Here is a 17610-nt window from a genome sequence, read left to right on the forward strand (position 1 = left end):
AAAATAAAAACATTTTTCGTTAACAGAACACAGAATCTGAAGTAAAAATGTTTTTTTTAAGTTTTTTAATCTTTTTGCTTAACTTCTAAACCCTTTAGATAATAGACGTCGTCATGGTTTACTGCTTGAACAATCGAAAAGAGTGTTAATTGTGTTTTTGGATCAAAATAGCTTGGTTTTTGGTTTTTTTGACTTCTACAGGGCGAGTTTTTGAAACTGTTACAAACAGTTTTAAATATTTTTGTGAAACTTTGGTGACTGAATAACAATATGGGGGGGGGGGGGGGGTAAATTTTAACATATTTTTTAAATTTTTCTTTTCTCAGTTTTTAGTGGTGAGCGTGAGGGTGATGCTCTTTTGTTTTCGTAATTCGAATGTACCTACACAAAAAACGATGCATATGCTAATATTTTTTGTTTAATTGCATTGGCATCCATGGTTACGGAGCTATGGTTATTTCAGATATTACAATAAAAAAATGTTGTAACAAACATTTGTATTTAATTTGTAGGAATTTTTTTATTGTAATATCTAAAATACCCATAGCTTCGTAACCATAGAAGCAATTAAACAAAAATTATTAGCACATACATAGTTTTTGATATGAATTCGAATTTTTCAAAACAAAAGAGCATATAAAATATCTAACCCCCCCCCCCCCAAATGGAGATAATAAAAAATAAATTAAAATTTGACTTGACTCTCCTTCGTGATAGTCACAGATTATTAAAAGCGGTGGAAAACAAGTCTTGAATCCTCCAAATAGAAGTATGACCAGATATTGCTTATAGAAAGGGGAGAGCTGATAGACCCATTTCACCATCTACAAAATAAAATAGGAGGCAAAATTTGGCACAAATTAGTGCTCACTTTCGCACGTACCTAATTATTATCGACTTTTTAATAGTCTGAGGAACTTATTCATTCGGGGTGGGGTGAGGGTTTCAACGCGAAAGTATTTTAATGCGTCATTCGAAGGTATTGCAGGAAATTTCGGGACCAGAACCAGTTCGGGACAGAACACGGACACAATCACAGAACGCTTTAAGAACTGAGATAATGTTTCATTTTTAAGGTTGAATCCGAAATTTCAATTCATAAAAAAAGTTCTTGCTTTTTTGGAAAAATTAGCATTGTCTAAAATTGGCCTTGTGTTCAATTCGTTGCGTCAACTAGAAATTTGCAAACCGAGTTGGGTTTTGTGTTCCTCTTTATGAATTTACTTTCTAAATTACAACACAAAAACAATGTAATGTAAATTATCGCGCGCGCGGTTTTCCAGTAAAAAACGGCGAATTAATTAGCATTATATTATGCTGGGTTTGCCATTGCTCCTAATGAGCGATTGGGAAATCCAGTTTAATTGGCGTTGATACGTTGTACCCGTTATCTGTGTTTGCTTATTTATTATCCTTGAGCGAAACTTAAAACTTGTAAAGGAAAGATACTTAAATTACAGATAGTTGCGATACGCGATAACGCGCGTACCTGACGTAATTAAATTTAATTGGCAGGTTTCGAACAAATATTCGAAATCTTCAGAATTTGTCGTCGCCGCAATTAAAATGTGAAAGGTTTTTTTTCGGGAAAAATAAACCGTGACGCTTGTTTATGTAAATAAAAAGCATAATCCGTTTGTGCTCTGCGACTGTTATCTTTATGCGCAACTATCATAAGAGCGGCGCAACAACATAAACAAGTTTCATGCCTGCATTCGCCTGCTCTGAACCGAACAAAGGAGTTTCATAAGTTTCGCTTATCGGTGGTTTTCCCCTTTTATTGCCATGGTACCAAATGGTTCAAGGTTTGGCTGGCGCATGTGCAGCCGTCCCCACTGAGAGCCCACTACTATGACCGACCATTGGATCATGCCGCCGACCCCGCTACGCTCCCCGCGTGTTTCCCTTGTGCCTTTGGATCCACGGGCAAAGTCGGAAAGCAGTGCGGATCGTCGCTTGCTTTGCTATAACGAAATCTAAAAACGTACTCGCGTACACAATTTAAATACACACGGACACGGACCAACGTGATCTTTTTCAAATTCGTGCGCATTTAATTAATCGGTTTCCCGTTAAATATTTACCATGCGTGTAAGTAGTACAATTGTACTTTCTTTTATTTTTCATGGCACACTTCACTTATCGTATCGTCCTTTTTAAATAAGTCATTTATAAGTAGTTTTAATGAAATGCTCGGAAGTAAGTTTAGTCAACTTTCAAGTCAGTTGTCATTCTTTTCGACTTCACGTACGTAGTCGCTCGTTATCTTTATTTATTAGTTTGTAGTTATTATTAGTTTATAAAAACACAATTTCGCGCATGTTCGTACCGGAATTATTTTTTCAAGTTCTGTTTTTGGTGCGGATTTTGTTATTGGTATGTATACCAATTTCATTCTATTACTTTTGTTACTCGCGCATTTAATTCATTTATAATATACCTACCGACTACCGTAATGAGAATTAGATTATAGGAAATTTTTCTGTTTGTGTGCTTGCTAATGAGTAACGTGTTTATTGAAATTTCAAAAGTGTTAGTGCTTGTAAACAAGCCATTTGTGTGCTTTTTGTGCTCGGAAACCGGTATTACCTTTTATTCAATCCATAGTTTCTTTACCCAAGCGATAAACAATTTTTGATAAGTAATTCTCGACTCTCGTGTTCCTATTTTGAAATCTTATCATAGACAATACTTCAAAAAATGTTTGATTAGGTAGGTACATAATTTTGAAGTGGCATTTGTAGTTATCTCTTCAACTTCTTTCACATTTTAAAATTGATCTAGTTGGTGTACTAATTTCGTTTTTTGACAAGCACAAAAATTTGGTATACCACGACGCTTCGAGGAATTCTTTAATTGGTTTAAATATTTTTTTTTGGTCGTCGGAAAATGTGTTGTCCGCCTCTTGCTCATTATTCAATTTTTCCCTCGATTTTTCTCATCCGCATCTTGGGTCAAAATTGTTTAGACTCAATCTAGTCACAGTTAACAAATGCAGGTTTATTACTTCTGCGTCTTGCGTGCTTTTTGAAATGTAGTTAGTCGCATTAAAAAATGATTGCCCCCCCCCCCCCCAAATTTTTCCGTACCCCCGATAAGTGAGATGGCTTATATTCCTTATAAATTTTTGGAACGGAGTTTTAGAAAAAGATCTATGGTATGGGGGGGGGGGGGGAGGGGGCAAAACTTTGGAATTTTGCAATTCTTTCACTATAATTATGGAGTTCTTGGGAATTATTCCCAATTTTCTTAAACCTCTTGAAGACTTTCAAAGTTTCGTGGAATCTGTATCCGAAATTTCATTGAAATTTCCAAGAGTTTTTTAGAAATATTACAAGGAATTTTTGACATATTTAATGGGTTTTGAGATTTTTATTTCTCTAAATTATTTAACACTTTTTCGTTTTTTACTTTCCTATTTCTAAATTTGAGGCGTTTTTGTAATTTTTTTAATATTTAAAATATATGTTCGGAATTTGTATAAATTTGATTGGAATTTTAAAGAAAGTTTTATAAATTGTTTCAGGAATTATGTTGAGACTGGTATGCAATTTTTATCGGAACTTTTAAGTAATTTACCAATGTCTTCGTAATTTACTTATCTAAAACACTATTTTTAAGTCTTTCTAAAGAAGATCATAGAATCATTTTGGAATCTGCATGGAATTTATTCGTTCTATTTTTTCATTTCTTAAAACTGGGAGCGTTCTTATCATTTTTTAAATAATTTAAAAATAGATTTGGGAACTTCGGAGTCTGTATGAAATTTTGTTGGAATATCCAAGAACGTTTTTGCAATATTGCAATGTTTGAAGTCTTGACTTACAGGTTTCTTGATCATTTACCTAAAATACTATTTTTAAGTTTGGGGCGCTCTTATAGTTTTGTTAATGTTTAAAAAATATGTTGGGATCAAGTTAGATACTTCGGAATTTGTATAAATTTCATTGAAATTTGTCAGAAAGCTGTCAGGAATTATCTTATTTTTATGTAATTTTTTTTCGGAACCTTTATTTTGTTTATGAATTTCTTCGTAATTTACCTAAGTACTGTTTTTAAATCTTCTTGAAGAACATAATGGGATCATTTTGGAAACTTTCGAATTGACGAGGAAATTTTATGCGTTTTGAGTTGTTTATGTATTATAAGTAATTATTTTGACATCTTTGAATCACATACAAATTTATTCTCAATTTTAGAAGTGTAGTTAGTCGCGTTAAAAAATGGGTGGTGTGCGTCGCTCCGTTTCCCTTCATCTTTTGGGACTCCTGATAAGTGAGATGCTTCATTCTTCACGATCATATATTTTTGGAAAATGTCTACGTGGGGGGGGGGGGGGGGTTGGCAAACTTTGGAATTTTGCAATGGTTTCCCCATAATTGTAGAGTTCTTTGGAATCAGTCATTCATTAATTCCTCATATATTTTTGGAAATAACTTTTAGAAACTGACAAAAATGTCTTGATGTGCCTGTGTGTGTGTGGGGGGGGGGGGCAACTTTAAAATTTTGCAATGATTTTACCATACTTGTGGAGTTATTTGGAATCATCTTACAGTTTTTTAAATGAATATTTAAAAATATTTAAGTATTTTGAAAACTTATAAATTTTAAGATTTTTTGTAAAACTTTGTTAGACAATTTTTTGAAATCTTTGAAAGACTTGCAATTTTTTACATAAACTCAAATTTTTAAACTTTTGAATCTTTGAATCCCTTATACATTTTCTTAACATTTATTTAACATCATTTTTTTTAGCGTTTTTATAATTTTTTTAAACTATTTTTGAAATATTGGAAAACTTTCAAAATTTTCTTGGAATCTGTATGAAATTTTATTGAAACATGATTTTTTTAAAACATTTTAGAAATATTTTGGAAATTTCGAAATCTGTATGAATATCCTATTTTTAAATTTAAGGAATTTTTATAATTTTTTAAATATTTTAAAAATATGTTGGCATCATTTTGAAAAAATTTTAAAAATGGCTTAGAAATAGTTCAAGGAATTATTTTGAGATTTTTATGCAATTTTTTTCGGTATTTTTAAGTAATGTACAATTTTCTCGTTCTGCACCGCAATTTCCTTGTGGCGTATATGGCATAGATGTTCTCTTCTGTGATCTTTTAAACGTCCTTGTTCGAAAATTCAGTACCATTATCAGTTAACAGCTCTTTCACTACGTGTCCAAGAGTCTGCTGCCTGTTTTAACTTGTCCTTGACTTCTGATTATTCCTTTTGATATGAAAACTGAACGATACTACTGAACTCGTCTTTGAAAACGACAAAGAAGAAACATCAGCGTTCCTGTTCCTGTCCTGTTACCCGGGCTATTTATGACCTCCTACCGTTTTCCGAGGCTCAAACGGTGCATTTTTCCAATTACACAGGTCTGATTTCAAGTTGCCATTGACGTCGATCCCGTTTTTTTTTTCAGGAAGGTTAGAATATTTGTTCTGATGAGTTAATCTCTCATGCCAATCTTGTAAGTCACGTGTGTAATCACTATGTTCATGATGAACAGCCCATTTGATCTCTTGCATTGAGCAACCAACGTACCCTTTATCCAGGGGAGAAGTCATAGAATACAAATTTTTATCCACCTCCGGAACGAACCACACATCCTCAAGATAAGTTTTATGGGCAAAACATCTTAAAAGTGGAAAACCGCGTTGCACCGGAATCTGCAATCAAAACTTTGGGGGAATCCACATATTTGACGATATCCGATTGGCTAACAAACGCAGACCCTTCCTGAGTCTTCTCTGGCTTGTACTTCTTGGAATTGTTACAGTCTCACTTATAGTGGCCCAACTCACCACATTTGTAACATTTTGGGACAAACTTCTTTGACTTGTCGCAACTCTCACTGCCATTACCGTGACCATTTTCCTACTTGGGTTTGTTGAGGTGGAAAAATAGGCAGCATTCTCAGTAAAACTACTTGAAAAGCTTCTATCATTCTGCCGCTGCCCAACAACACCTCCTTAAGATTATCCAACGTTCGATTTTCCTTAGTTGCTTCCTCCCAAGCATGTATTCGCCGTTTTTTTCTGTCCAAAACCCGATTCAGGAACAGTGTCGAGTTTTCCTTGTCCTTGACGATCGTTCACAACGATAATACTGGGCCCATAACCTGATGATAGTTTTGGTCTTGGTAAACAGTTGTAATGTATTTAACGACAGTTTTCACTACCTGTTATCAATTTACTATAACATTGCTTATTTGATTTTTCCATCAACATAATTATTAGCTTAGGCATGGAAGTAATTCAATTTGCACTCAAACAATCTGGTATGTATTCCATAGTTTTCTGCTTACATTAATCAAGACATATACCTTTCTCTTTTGAGGTTTGCAATAATAAGTAGTCGTATGAAAAATAGTTGAACATATCTAGTTGGCCGATGAACAAGTAAATTTATACGATGACAGAGCGTTGTTCATTTTTTATGACTGGCACTGTTCTAGTTTTTCCTTTAAATCCAAAGTCATTTGATCAGAGATTTTTGTGGTAGGCAACCATTTTATTGAGTAATATCGTACCTAATTGATATTTCTTTTAATTTTAGGACGCGCCATGTGCACTCCACTGAGGGACAATGTTCGCCTGAATTTGCCTCCAGACGTTCCAAATTCCCTGCGATGCTACGATTGTAATGTAAACTTTACTAGCGAACATTACCTGCTCAGACATCTGATCCATCACATCAGACAGCCGACGGTGCTCCTTTCGAAACTATCACCAGCGCCGATAAAGATTACCATAAAATCTAAGAAGAATAATAATTTCGAAATCATTAATTCCCCAACGGAAACGCCGAGTTATCTGTTCAACTCGGAATATTTGGCCGAAGAGAGCCAGATAAGTACGGGTACAGATAACTCGGAACAAAACACCGAAGATTCGGGCACGTTCAGTGCGGAAAACCTGGAGGAACACAACGAGATGCTCGACGAAATGCTCGAAAGCGCGAATTTGGACGAGGCGGTGAAAATCAGCTTCTCGCCGAATTTCGCCGCGGACATCATGGATAGCGGTTCGCCGCCGGTTAGTAGCGAGGCGCACGACATGGATTTGACGCCGACGCCTATCATCACCGAGGCCGAAGACGAACAGAAACCGCCCAACGAGTCGCCCTCTCCCACCGAATATCCGAAGATACGTATAAAAACGGGCCTGCTCAAAGAACCGCTGACCATCACCGAAATAACTGACGACAATCCCAATGGCGAATACCGACCTTCTGGTAAGTGAAAAACATATTTTTGGAAGTAAAAAATGTTGATCTTTGATTTCAAATTTTTTTGAGTAAGTTTTTAACGGATTAACGGGTCATCATAATAAAATGTTGCTGTTAAAATAAATGCCTCTAAAAGAATATTGTAAAATTTGAATAGTAAATATTTTCGTAACTAAATCCAGTAAATATAAATTCTTATGTTGTAAGGAAAAGGTCTTATCATGGTTGTGGTGTATCTTGAAATATTTCGGAGAATATCCAGGCAGGAATATTCCCTATTAAACATACATAAAGGACATTATATATTGTTACTGATAACACTTAAAGAAATTATAATTGGAATATATGCCGTTAGGTATCCTTGCACAATTCCTATCTTTTAAATAAAAGTTGGATCATACCCTTATCGGGATATTCTTGGACGAGGGGAGAATATTTTTATTCGAATTAGGAATATACAGCTCTAAAATCATTTCTCTACAACGATCATAAAGATCCTCGTTTACTGGGGAGTATTGTCCTCGGTTCTACATTTTCCTCAAAACGTTCTTCTTGTGGAATACCCCCCAGGATCAAAGGAAAGTTTCAATTTTCATTTCTCAGCAATGATCCTCGTATTTTTTCAGGGTGATCAGAGATACTAACATCTAATTTGTGTTTCGAGATTATCTGGGCATTTGAAGGTCATGGAGTCTCCGGAATTATCAGTTACCAACTCTCGAAAGTTGGGTTTTGGAGGTCTTCTGAAGATTCTTTAAAAAGTTCCGTTTTTTTTGTGATTTGTTGCGTATTTTAACCGCACAACATTTTAAAGATCGTTGGATCTTTCAGTGTCTCTTTATCTTTGTCAATGTATACTCAAATTTCAAACGTACTAGGAGAATCCTTGGCTTGTAGGATCTGCTTTGCAGACTGGGCTGAAAATACGTAAGGGGTCCCCCATGTGAAAAACAAACTGGTCGACTGTAGTGTCATGAACATGGATATTTTTACATGTTATTAATCAATGCGTCTTTGTTTTTTTAAGTGCCTTAAGTTCTAAGGGCTCAATTCCGCTTTCGTACGGATATAATAATAATAATAATAATATTTATTCCATAGACAAACTAGTTTGTGTGGAAGTTGTCAACAAATATCTTAAAATTGTGAAATTACATTGAATATTATATAGGTAAAGAACAAATTACACATTAAATAGCGACAAACAAGTTACATTAACCAGTAAAATATTCACTTACATCATAATGACATTTGTCAACTAGAAACAAAAATAATTTTTCTTTAAAGATTGATAATTGCCTACAGTTACGTATTATGTGAGGTAAATGGTTATAGATCTTAATTCCCAGATTGGAGGGTGAATTGATTCCAATTTTTGTCTTAGTGAAATGTGGTCGAAGATTATCATTACCTCGGATATTGTATTGATGTATATCCTTACTTTTAACCATCTTGTTAGAGTTGACATAAATATATTGACAGATTTCAAATATATACAGTCCCGTTAGAGTGAGAATTTTATGTTTTCTGAAGAATCCTCGACAAGAATCAAATTTGCGAATATTTGCAAGTGTTCGGATAATTCTCTTTTGAGAGAGAAAGACGCAACGAGAATAAGGGGATGGTCCCCATAAACGAATTCCGTAACGAATGATAGTAGTACTTATTGGATTAGTAAACTCATCATGAGATAAAGTTCAACGTGGAAATTGCTGAGCGTGGAGTTTTGAATTCAGTGGGAAGGCCAAAAACCGTTTGGGATTGGTAGTAAAGAAGACACTAACCAATAAAATATTTAGACATCGCCATTTAAAAAATCGTCATTTGTAGGTGTTCGCAATAATGAAAGAGAGAATCATTCAGCTTGAAAATGAAATCTCAGCAAGCGAGGAGAGGTCGCAGATCACTTAAAAAATGAAAATTTGATTTTGGGTGTCAAATTTTAATTAGTTGTTTAGGTTCTAAACAATGGCAGTTCAAGAAAAGTTAAGTTATAGTGTATAATTTTACGTCGTGATATTAACCTGAGGAGTGTCATTTTAAAATGATACACAAAGGATTACTATTATCCATTTTACCAGTAAAAAGAACGAAAGACCGAAATCGAGCCCATTGTAATCAAGGGAAAAATTCCCTTTGAAGTAATATCCATTACTCTGAAGAATTCATTATCGACGAGTTTCCAAATTCAAGGGTTGATGCTTTTTTCTTTTATATAAAATGTGAAAATGAACCCAAACAATAATTCATTTTATTTGGTACCGTTTTAGTTCAGAATTTCAAAATTTTGTTATAGAGATGGGAGTTTCAACCCTTAATTGCAACAAAAACGGTTGCAGATTATAGAATGTTCATAAACAAAGGTTATCCATTTTTAAAACTCAAAGGAGATCCCAGTTTTTATAAAGGTGGCGTTTAGAACATTCACCATTTATTAGTGAGTATTCCAGGACGCTGTCTACAAAAATTAAAGTGTTGATTAGTGAGTAATACATACGCGTCGAAAGCATTTTTTGGGGGAAACTTTCAAAATGTCCAATGAAACTTTAGACACTTCGGAGCACCTTGAAACAGATTTTAGATCTAGTCTAAGAATTCCTTGGAGAATCTTTAAAAAAATCTTCAAACTGATATTTAATAGTCTTCAAAGTGCATAAGGTATTGCAAGGGTTTCCAGATAATCTTGGTACTTTTGGAGACAGCTCGCAACCAAAACACATTGACCAGCATTCTTCATTTGTAAGTTTTGTACTGCGATCCTGCCCCCCCCCCTCCCGCTCCCTCTTCCTGTGCGGCTCCGAATGCCAGAAACTAGAGACCAACGTTTTCTTCCATTATTCTTTGGTTTCTAAATAGTTTACCAAACAGAAAAAACTTTGTGGCGCCCTTGACGCCTAAAGTTCGTAGTAAGTACTCCCGAACTCCTCAACCACTCGTCCATAATTTCAATATCAATCATAAATCAATACTAAAAATTGCAAGAGACCACCATTACCATAGAATATTAGAGAATATCAACAAATGTCAAATATGTATTAAAAAAATACCGCATGCACGCCACTGATGATCAAACAACAGTTTGGTTTGGTTGCTAATCCATTTATAGTTGGCAATAGATGTTGTTTTTGGTTTTTTTCGGTCAACATTTTTTAGTTCCTAAATAAAAACTAGAGCAAAAACCTAAGGTCGTACCTGGTGTGATGAGTATGTTGTACCACAATCAGAATGGCCTCTACAGGTAAAATCATTATTTTAGAAATTGTGGACATATCAAACAACAATGAGAAGACTTCAGAAAATACAAACTTTTGGACGTCGTGCCTAGAAGATCCATTGAAGCTCCCAGATAGCGATAGAGACGATAGTAATTTGTTGTCTAGCTTTTTAAATAACAACAACGATCAGGCGAAAGCCTTTGGTATTACGACTGACAGCGAGTTTATATCTTTGGACCGTTTAGATGACCGCAACCGAAATGCCTTGGTACTGTTAATCTATTTGTAGGCGAATGAAATTTAATATTCTGTTTTTAGCAAGTGTATAATCCATCGACATCGTCTGCTATTTCGAACAACAGCTCTCTGGACAGTTTGGCTGGTTTGCCTATGCAACAGTTAGCCGAACAGGTCTCACGATTACAACCTTCCGGTAGTAATGGGGGCATGCACCAACAGAATGTTCTGATAAACATACAACAGTTTCCACAGGTACCGCCGCCACAGCAGACGATTCCATATCAACATCCGCCTATGTACTCGCACCCTCCGCATCCTGGAATGCCCGCTCAACCTCCGCCTTTATATCCCCCATATCAATATCAGTAAGTTATAAATGGTATTATTTCAATTGAAGCTTTAATTGAAATTTTCTTTGCAGACCAAGTCCAATGTACTATCCACCTCAACCGAACTACCCTCCTCCCGCTCCCCACATGCAAGCACCTCCCCAGCCACCTTCAATGCAGCAACCACCTAGTCAACAAATGCCACAGCCATCCCACCCCCCTCATCCTCCACAACAATCAATGCCCCCGCCCCAAGCACCGCAATACAGGCCAGCAATGCCAACACGAGCTCCCCCTCCCAGACAATTTAATCCGCAGTCGCAGCGCGGACCCGCACCCCGAACCCCCATGGCACCTAGACAAAGAGCACCGATGATTCGAACTAGAGGAGGCATGGTCCCCACTCCGGTGCGAGGGCCGCGTCCCAGAATGCCCACAACTCCGACTCAAGTTAACGGCAACTCACAATCGCAGCCGAGGGTAATTAAGCGAACTCCGGAGCAAATCCAAAGTTTGCAGGCGAAAAAGAAACGTATTGACGTATTGGTACCTGATAAAAATGACGACGCAGATTGTCAAGTGATCGCGGTGCAACCTAAAAACACAGATGGTGGCCTACCCCAAATTCAAAGTGTGCAGGTAATCTCATACCCAACTTTCTCACTTACAAGAACTTCTGAATCTCTGTTATGAGAAACTGATATAGTGTATACTCCTAAAATCACCATGGCTAAGTCGCCTCAGAAAAATCATAGCAGTTTCCATTTATAACAGTGTATCATTATTAGATAGAGCAAGGGTTGTAAGCAGTTACTTTATATAACATCTGTACATCCATCCGTTTGTACAATATCTCAAAAATGTTTTGACATATAAAGCTCAAATTTGGTACTCATTTGGTATGATTTCTGGAAGAAGTAGTTTTTGGGACCTGCTCCAATGTTAGGTTTAAAAATATATATCGAAGCTCTTCAGAGCATTCAACAAACTATATACACATAGTACACCTGTGACACAAAATGCTACTTCCATGGGCTTATTAAATAGTGAAACTCTTCGAGTTGTTCCTTACCTTCTAGTTAGTTTTACAAACGATATGGTACAAATTTGGACTAAGACTGAGGTTCGAGTTAAAAGTTTTGGATCCTAATTTTTATAGCCTCACTGGTTAATGTTTAGTGACACAATTCAAGCTTTGCGAAGCCGTCATTGCATTTCAGTAATAGTTGCATGTTGGGGTCACAAATGTTTGAGGCCAAATTCCCGTATGTCATTGGCCAAATGACAAAACGCTTTTGCAAGAGACTGAGAACCAATTCACAAACAAAAAACAAGTTGGAAACTGTCCGATAGGACATGATTTAGGGCGTTGTGCGCAGGTGCACCATCCTGTTGAAACTAACAGTTTCCAAGTTTGTTTTTTCCTGTGTGTCGTACATTCTTGTATTCGTAATAAAAAGTGCTACTCAACCCAGTGTGTAATTTTTTTCGGGTCATATGAAAAAATAAAGGTGATAAATTCTGTGAAACAAAGAGTTGTATTGAAACTCGCTCAGCGTCGTCTTGTAGAGCTCAAAAAATAGTAGTGTTTTTTAAAAATTTTTTTGTATCTTCAAAAAACAAAAAAAAAGCGAAATGGGCAAATTTCGTTTTTGTTGGCATATCTTTGGAAGTAATCGGAATTTTGTAGTTTTCTTTAAAGCACGATAACATATTAACTGTGCATCATTTCTCTAATTTGACCTAGTATCGGGGATCGCCATGATTGACACTGTATACACTGTACCCTGTATGTAATTAGTTGGACAAGTTGTACAGGGTGTCGAGAAATTAACAAACTGGCATTTGCCTAACAATATAGTAACAATAATAATGCATATACAGCGAGGTCCACAAAGTGCGAATGGGAATTTTTTTTATGTTGCACGAAATCTGCAAGATGCATTTCATTAAATGAGGTTTGAAGAGGGGCGTCTTCAAGTAAGGGTGGGGAGGAGGAGGTTGCTGAAGGAATCCATTCCCGCAGAAAAAATGTGTCTGCATGTGAAGAAATGGATATAGAGAAATATTCATCTAACTTACAGCTGTTTCCCATATAAAAATTCAGAAGTTCTCATATAAGGCCAACGACAAACTTCTACATATAGAAGGAAACCACTTTCCTGCTATAGCAGATTTCCCCGCCCTGCAGTTAACATGAATCATATTATTTTTAGGGTGGTACATCCGATCCTACCGACAATGTGATGCACCTGTCCGATTCGATTACACTATCCGTTCGAAATCCACCGCCTCGACCGCAGAGTCCAAAAAAATCGGACGCAAAGGTCGTCGCAAACATACTGGCCACGCGCGGCATCACGGTGACAGCGAGCGCGAAGCCGAAAGAAAAGCCCGCACAAACGAAGGAGGGAGCTCCTTCCGTAGCTATCAACCTAAACAGTGCAGTTAGTATTATACCAACAGCTAAAAACAATTCAAACCCTCCATCCCCTACTAAAGTAAGCGATCTTTTTCTTTTCATTTAATTATTACAGTGTTTTCAACTTGCAGAGCTCGTCTGGTGAGAGTCGTCTGCCGACGGTAGATTTGACAGACGACAGCGTTCCAGAGACACCTCGATCGCCGATCAAACAAAATCCAAATTCTCCACAAAAGAACGGTAGAGGCGCCGCCCTACCGTTTAGATGCGACCTTTGCCCGGCGCAGTATCCAACATTGGGCGGGTTAAGTAAACATCGCCAAAGTTACCATAAAACTGGTTCTCCGTGCGAAATCGGAATACCGCTCATTGACTTGAAACAGCCGGGTATCTTACAGAAATTAACTAATTTAGGTATATCAAATTACATACCCATGCCGAGCTCGACACCCGACGGTCACTTTGTCGTTCCGGTAGTAAATATGAATGTAGCCAGAAATTCGACAGTTTGTAATTTGAACGCGTTAGGCGCATCATCACTTTTGACCATTGGACCTGTTCGGTCCTTACCCAAACCTCAAGTAAACAACACTTCCAACCATCATCCTCCTCCTAAACAGTAAGACTTGTATCGGATTCAGATCTGCGTGTACTACAATTCCTTTGTGATTTTATTTTTTGTAAGTTAAGAAAGTTTAGAGACTGATTAGTTTGTTGTGCAATTATTCAAAAATTTCATTTAGTCGAAAATGTATTCTGATTTCATTTCTCTTAGTTCTGAAATGGCATGTATTTATTGATAGGTAGATTAGAAAACTCGAGTTTTTCTGTAAGTTAAGTTTATTATTACTCGTTCCTTACCTTAAATGTTATTAAATAACAAATTTATTTAAATGAATACAGTTTTATGTATTTTTATAATAAAAATTGAAATTTTTCTAGCAGGATTTTTTTAATACTTCGTCTATATGCCGTGGGTCTGTTCGTTGTATATACATACACCTTTCATATACAATAGTTTGTTTCAGTCAAACGGGATACAAGGTTTTTCACAATATGGTGATAACTGAAGATGGAGCTTTATGAGATCAATGTAAGTTCTTTGGGAAAACCTTTTTTTCTAAAAACATACAGCCAGTCTTTTTTCCCCTTTTAAATAGTCAAAAATGAAAGGCCAATTCTGTCATTGTTGTAATTCCCTCTGATATACCGTTTGAATTGATTTCTGGATTCTACACCCTTTCTTTCGCAACTAGGTTCAGAGCCTGTTCATCTCTTCACCCTCTCCGGTTCCAGACAACTGTTGCCAAGGAGCTGACCATACTTGGGGGTGCGAAAAAAATTATAATTTCGACGAAATTCGGTATCTGGAGGTTTTTGAACATGAAAATGACGCCTCTGGAATTAGTTTTTGAGAATTCGAAAAAAAATTCCACTGCACTGCAATTCTTGGCCGGGCAACGAAAATGGAGTGAATTCCACGAAATTTGTTGTGTGCATACTTGATGAGTTACGGAACAAAATTGTCGGACAGTTTTTAAAAATCACTTCAAACAAAAGTTAATACTCATTTGAAGATTGGGCCTTCGGGTTACAAAGTGTCCCCTACCTACTAGTTTCGCATGTAGTTAATTGAAAATGTTGCAAATAACGATATAAGTCGTTGCGCCCTTTTGCGGCAGGAATTTTGAAAGAAATTTTTCAAAATCAGATAGGGCATACCCGAAAACCTATTTAAAGTCGTGCCACCCGTCTTTACTACTCCAAATTTCACCACTGCTTTGGGGATGGTTTCCAAACGAAACACGTTGGACCCTCGGTATATTTGGAAAAAGTGCTTGTCCTGATCCCCTATATCACCCAATCTTTTTTTACATGCGGTCATGTAACACCCTGTATATATCCATGCCCATGCTCATTCCCCTTTCTGTTAGGAACCCGTCTGTGAACCACACAAGCCCCTCTGTTTTGAGAACTGGACGATCTGAGTTCAGCCACCGTTCCCTGTCCAGGACAGTGACTTCCTAACTCTTTAGTCTTAGTAAGACAGCCTAATCACATCCCTTTTTATGAAGAGGGGTTGGACCTGAGGGTTTCCTCCCAGATCCATCTATGCCCAAGTCTGCCTGGATCGTTTCTCTCGTTCCAATCGTTTAGTCGTATGGAAGTGCTTCCATGGCCAAAGTTGGCGTGGTTCATAGATCCAGTGCGCGTTTTATATGTTGCCAGAGATTAATTTCTGTGATGTTGCTCTGCGTATGGCATACATTTTACCCTAAAACCAGGGGAGGCTCTAAAGAGGTGCAACAAATGTTCCAGGCCCGTCTTCAGAAGAACCGGGTGTATCCCGCCCGGTCTTCCACTATAAAACGCGTGGGTGTTGACCGCCCCTTCAGAGATCCCTCATCAGTAACTATCCGGGCAGCTACTTTCCAGTCGATTATTGGGCATGCACCGACCCGGGTAGCTTGCTTTTGGCGGGTCCGAAGTTACCGTAGTACCCAGAGCCTGAAAAGTGTGTTGTTAAGAGACATGTCAGAGTCTGACAAGATTATGTTTACAGCTGCAGCGGTGAACGTGAGTCTGTGTATGGATATGATATCTGTTGGGCCGCCACCAGTTATAGACGTTAACCGGAGAGCCTCGACAGATTCCAGAGAAGATTTCCGTGCCGGTGGCGGCAGCTCACACCCCTCCAATGAGGGACATGATTGAAGAGAAAAGGACAAGCAGAAGAGTCAGGCTGGCAAAAGGAATGGAGCACAAGAAGTCTTCTTGGACAAAAATTCTTGTGAAAAATTTGAGACCAGAGGTGCGAAGGAGGCACGGTGAGATAGACTTCACACAGGTTCTCACTTGTGATGGAGGAGTGGGTCCGTATATACCTACACAGACACAAGCGAGGGACACCGACTCTTGCACCGACTGTAGAGAGAAGGACAACAAAGCTCATTTAGGGTTCGTGGTGTGTCTCGGAGGGGAAGCGCCCAGGTGGCGTTTCATCGCTTTGCGCTCGGTATATTGATGGCGAATAGACCAACCCGGAGAACATCGTACCTCAGAGGAATGAAACACGTTGACCTTTTCTTTCTTTTACCGGCATAAATACTAAGTCCTAGGATTGGCTGTCCCTCTTATAATAAAGACAATAATCCTCCACCTGGCCCAGAGACCTCTTACATGTTCCCTGTACTTCCATGGTTCTTCTATATATGCATGGGCTAGGCATACCCGTATCTGCTTTACAGCAAGTTGACCTTCTTTTAAACAGGTCACCCCTTTACTGTGCTGCAAATTGCTCTGTAAGAAGGTTACATCGTCCATTCCTTCTCCCTGTGGAAAAACGTCTCTGAAACCAGGATTTTGCAACTGGACGAGGCGCTTCAAGATGGTGACCGTGTCATCCGGAAGCCTGTATAACAAAGCCATCAACTTAGGTTACCATAGGGACGTGCGTTTGCACGATCATAGGGCCTATTCAACCAGTCCAAGGTCCACTGGTCCTCGCATTCGGTCATAATATGGCACCCTGCGCATACCAGCGGAACCCTGCCGGCCCCGAGGGAAGAGCCCCCTCACCATCTCCGTCAACGACTGCATTCAATGCAGACATAATGCACATAGATTGAAGCTCAGTGATGTCCACCTCCTGGTGCAACACCGGAACAATGCAGAATTGTCGATATAGCCCCTAAAGGCTTTTAAAAATTCATGGCTGTGAAAATATTTGGAAGAGTCTTGTAAAACTCTTAGATGTTCCTTTGGAGAATTTAACGTTTGAAAAAATTTATTAGAAGCCCTTCAAGATCTATAGATATTGCGTGTACTTTCAAAGATTCTATGACCTAAAGTGCTGTGTGTTCTATTGCTGAAACATCAATATAAGGAATGAAATAATATAGAACTCTCGAATCTCGAAGAGCCTTTATTGCTGTTACGAGTTTGAAGGGTCTCCTAAAGTGTTACTATAAGGGCTTCCTAAGGTGCGGTATAAATGTATCTTAACTGTTTTTAAAACTCTTTGGACATTTTGAAGAATGTTTATATACCTATGAGTCTTCAAAGGACTCTTAAGAAACCTTAACACTAAAGTTCCAAAAGTCCTAAATAAACTTTTATGGCTCTTTTATAAGAATCACAGTTTATTCAGAAACGTTTATTG

The 17610-nt window shown here is 37.7% G+C and overlaps 2 protein-coding genes across 5 annotated transcripts in view; one reads left to right on the forward strand and one right to left on the reverse strand.

The window, feature by feature from the left end:
• The window catches only part of LOC116159660 (beta-mannosidase-like), a 503499-nt gene that overhangs the window by 474246 nt on the left and 11643 nt on the right, over positions 1-17610 (reverse strand). The gene's annotated exons all lie outside the window — the stretch shown is intronic.
• Positions 1902-14346, forward strand: LOC116159661 (proline-rich protein 36-like). Of its 4 annotated transcripts, none has more exons than XM_031472691.1 (7): positions 1902-2091; positions 6571-7248; positions 10499-10725; positions 10776-11062; positions 11119-11665; positions 13243-13527; positions 13580-14346. In XM_031472691.1, exons 2-7 carry the CDS (start codon positions 6579-6581, stop codon positions 14069-14071), a joined length of 2508 nt encoding a protein of 835 aa, XP_031328551.1. In that variant the 5' UTR covers positions 1902-2091; positions 6571-6578; the 3' UTR covers positions 14072-14346. The 4 variants fall into 4 exon arrangements, with proteins under 4 accessions (XP_031328551.1, XP_031328552.1, XP_031328550.1 ...); XM_031472692.1 differs by lacking the exon at positions 1902-2091 and adding an exon at positions 2147-2376; XM_031472690.1 differs by lacking the exon at positions 1902-2091 and adding an exon at positions 5057-6292.

The sequence above is a fragment of the Photinus pyralis genome, unplaced genomic scaffold (genome assembly GCF_008802855.1).
Source record: "Photinus pyralis isolate 1611_PpyrPB1 unplaced genomic scaffold, Ppyr1.3 Ppyr1.4_LG1, whole genome shotgun sequence".
In the NCBI taxonomy this organism is placed as follows: Eukaryota; Metazoa; Arthropoda; class Insecta; order Coleoptera; family Lampyridae; genus Photinus; species Photinus pyralis.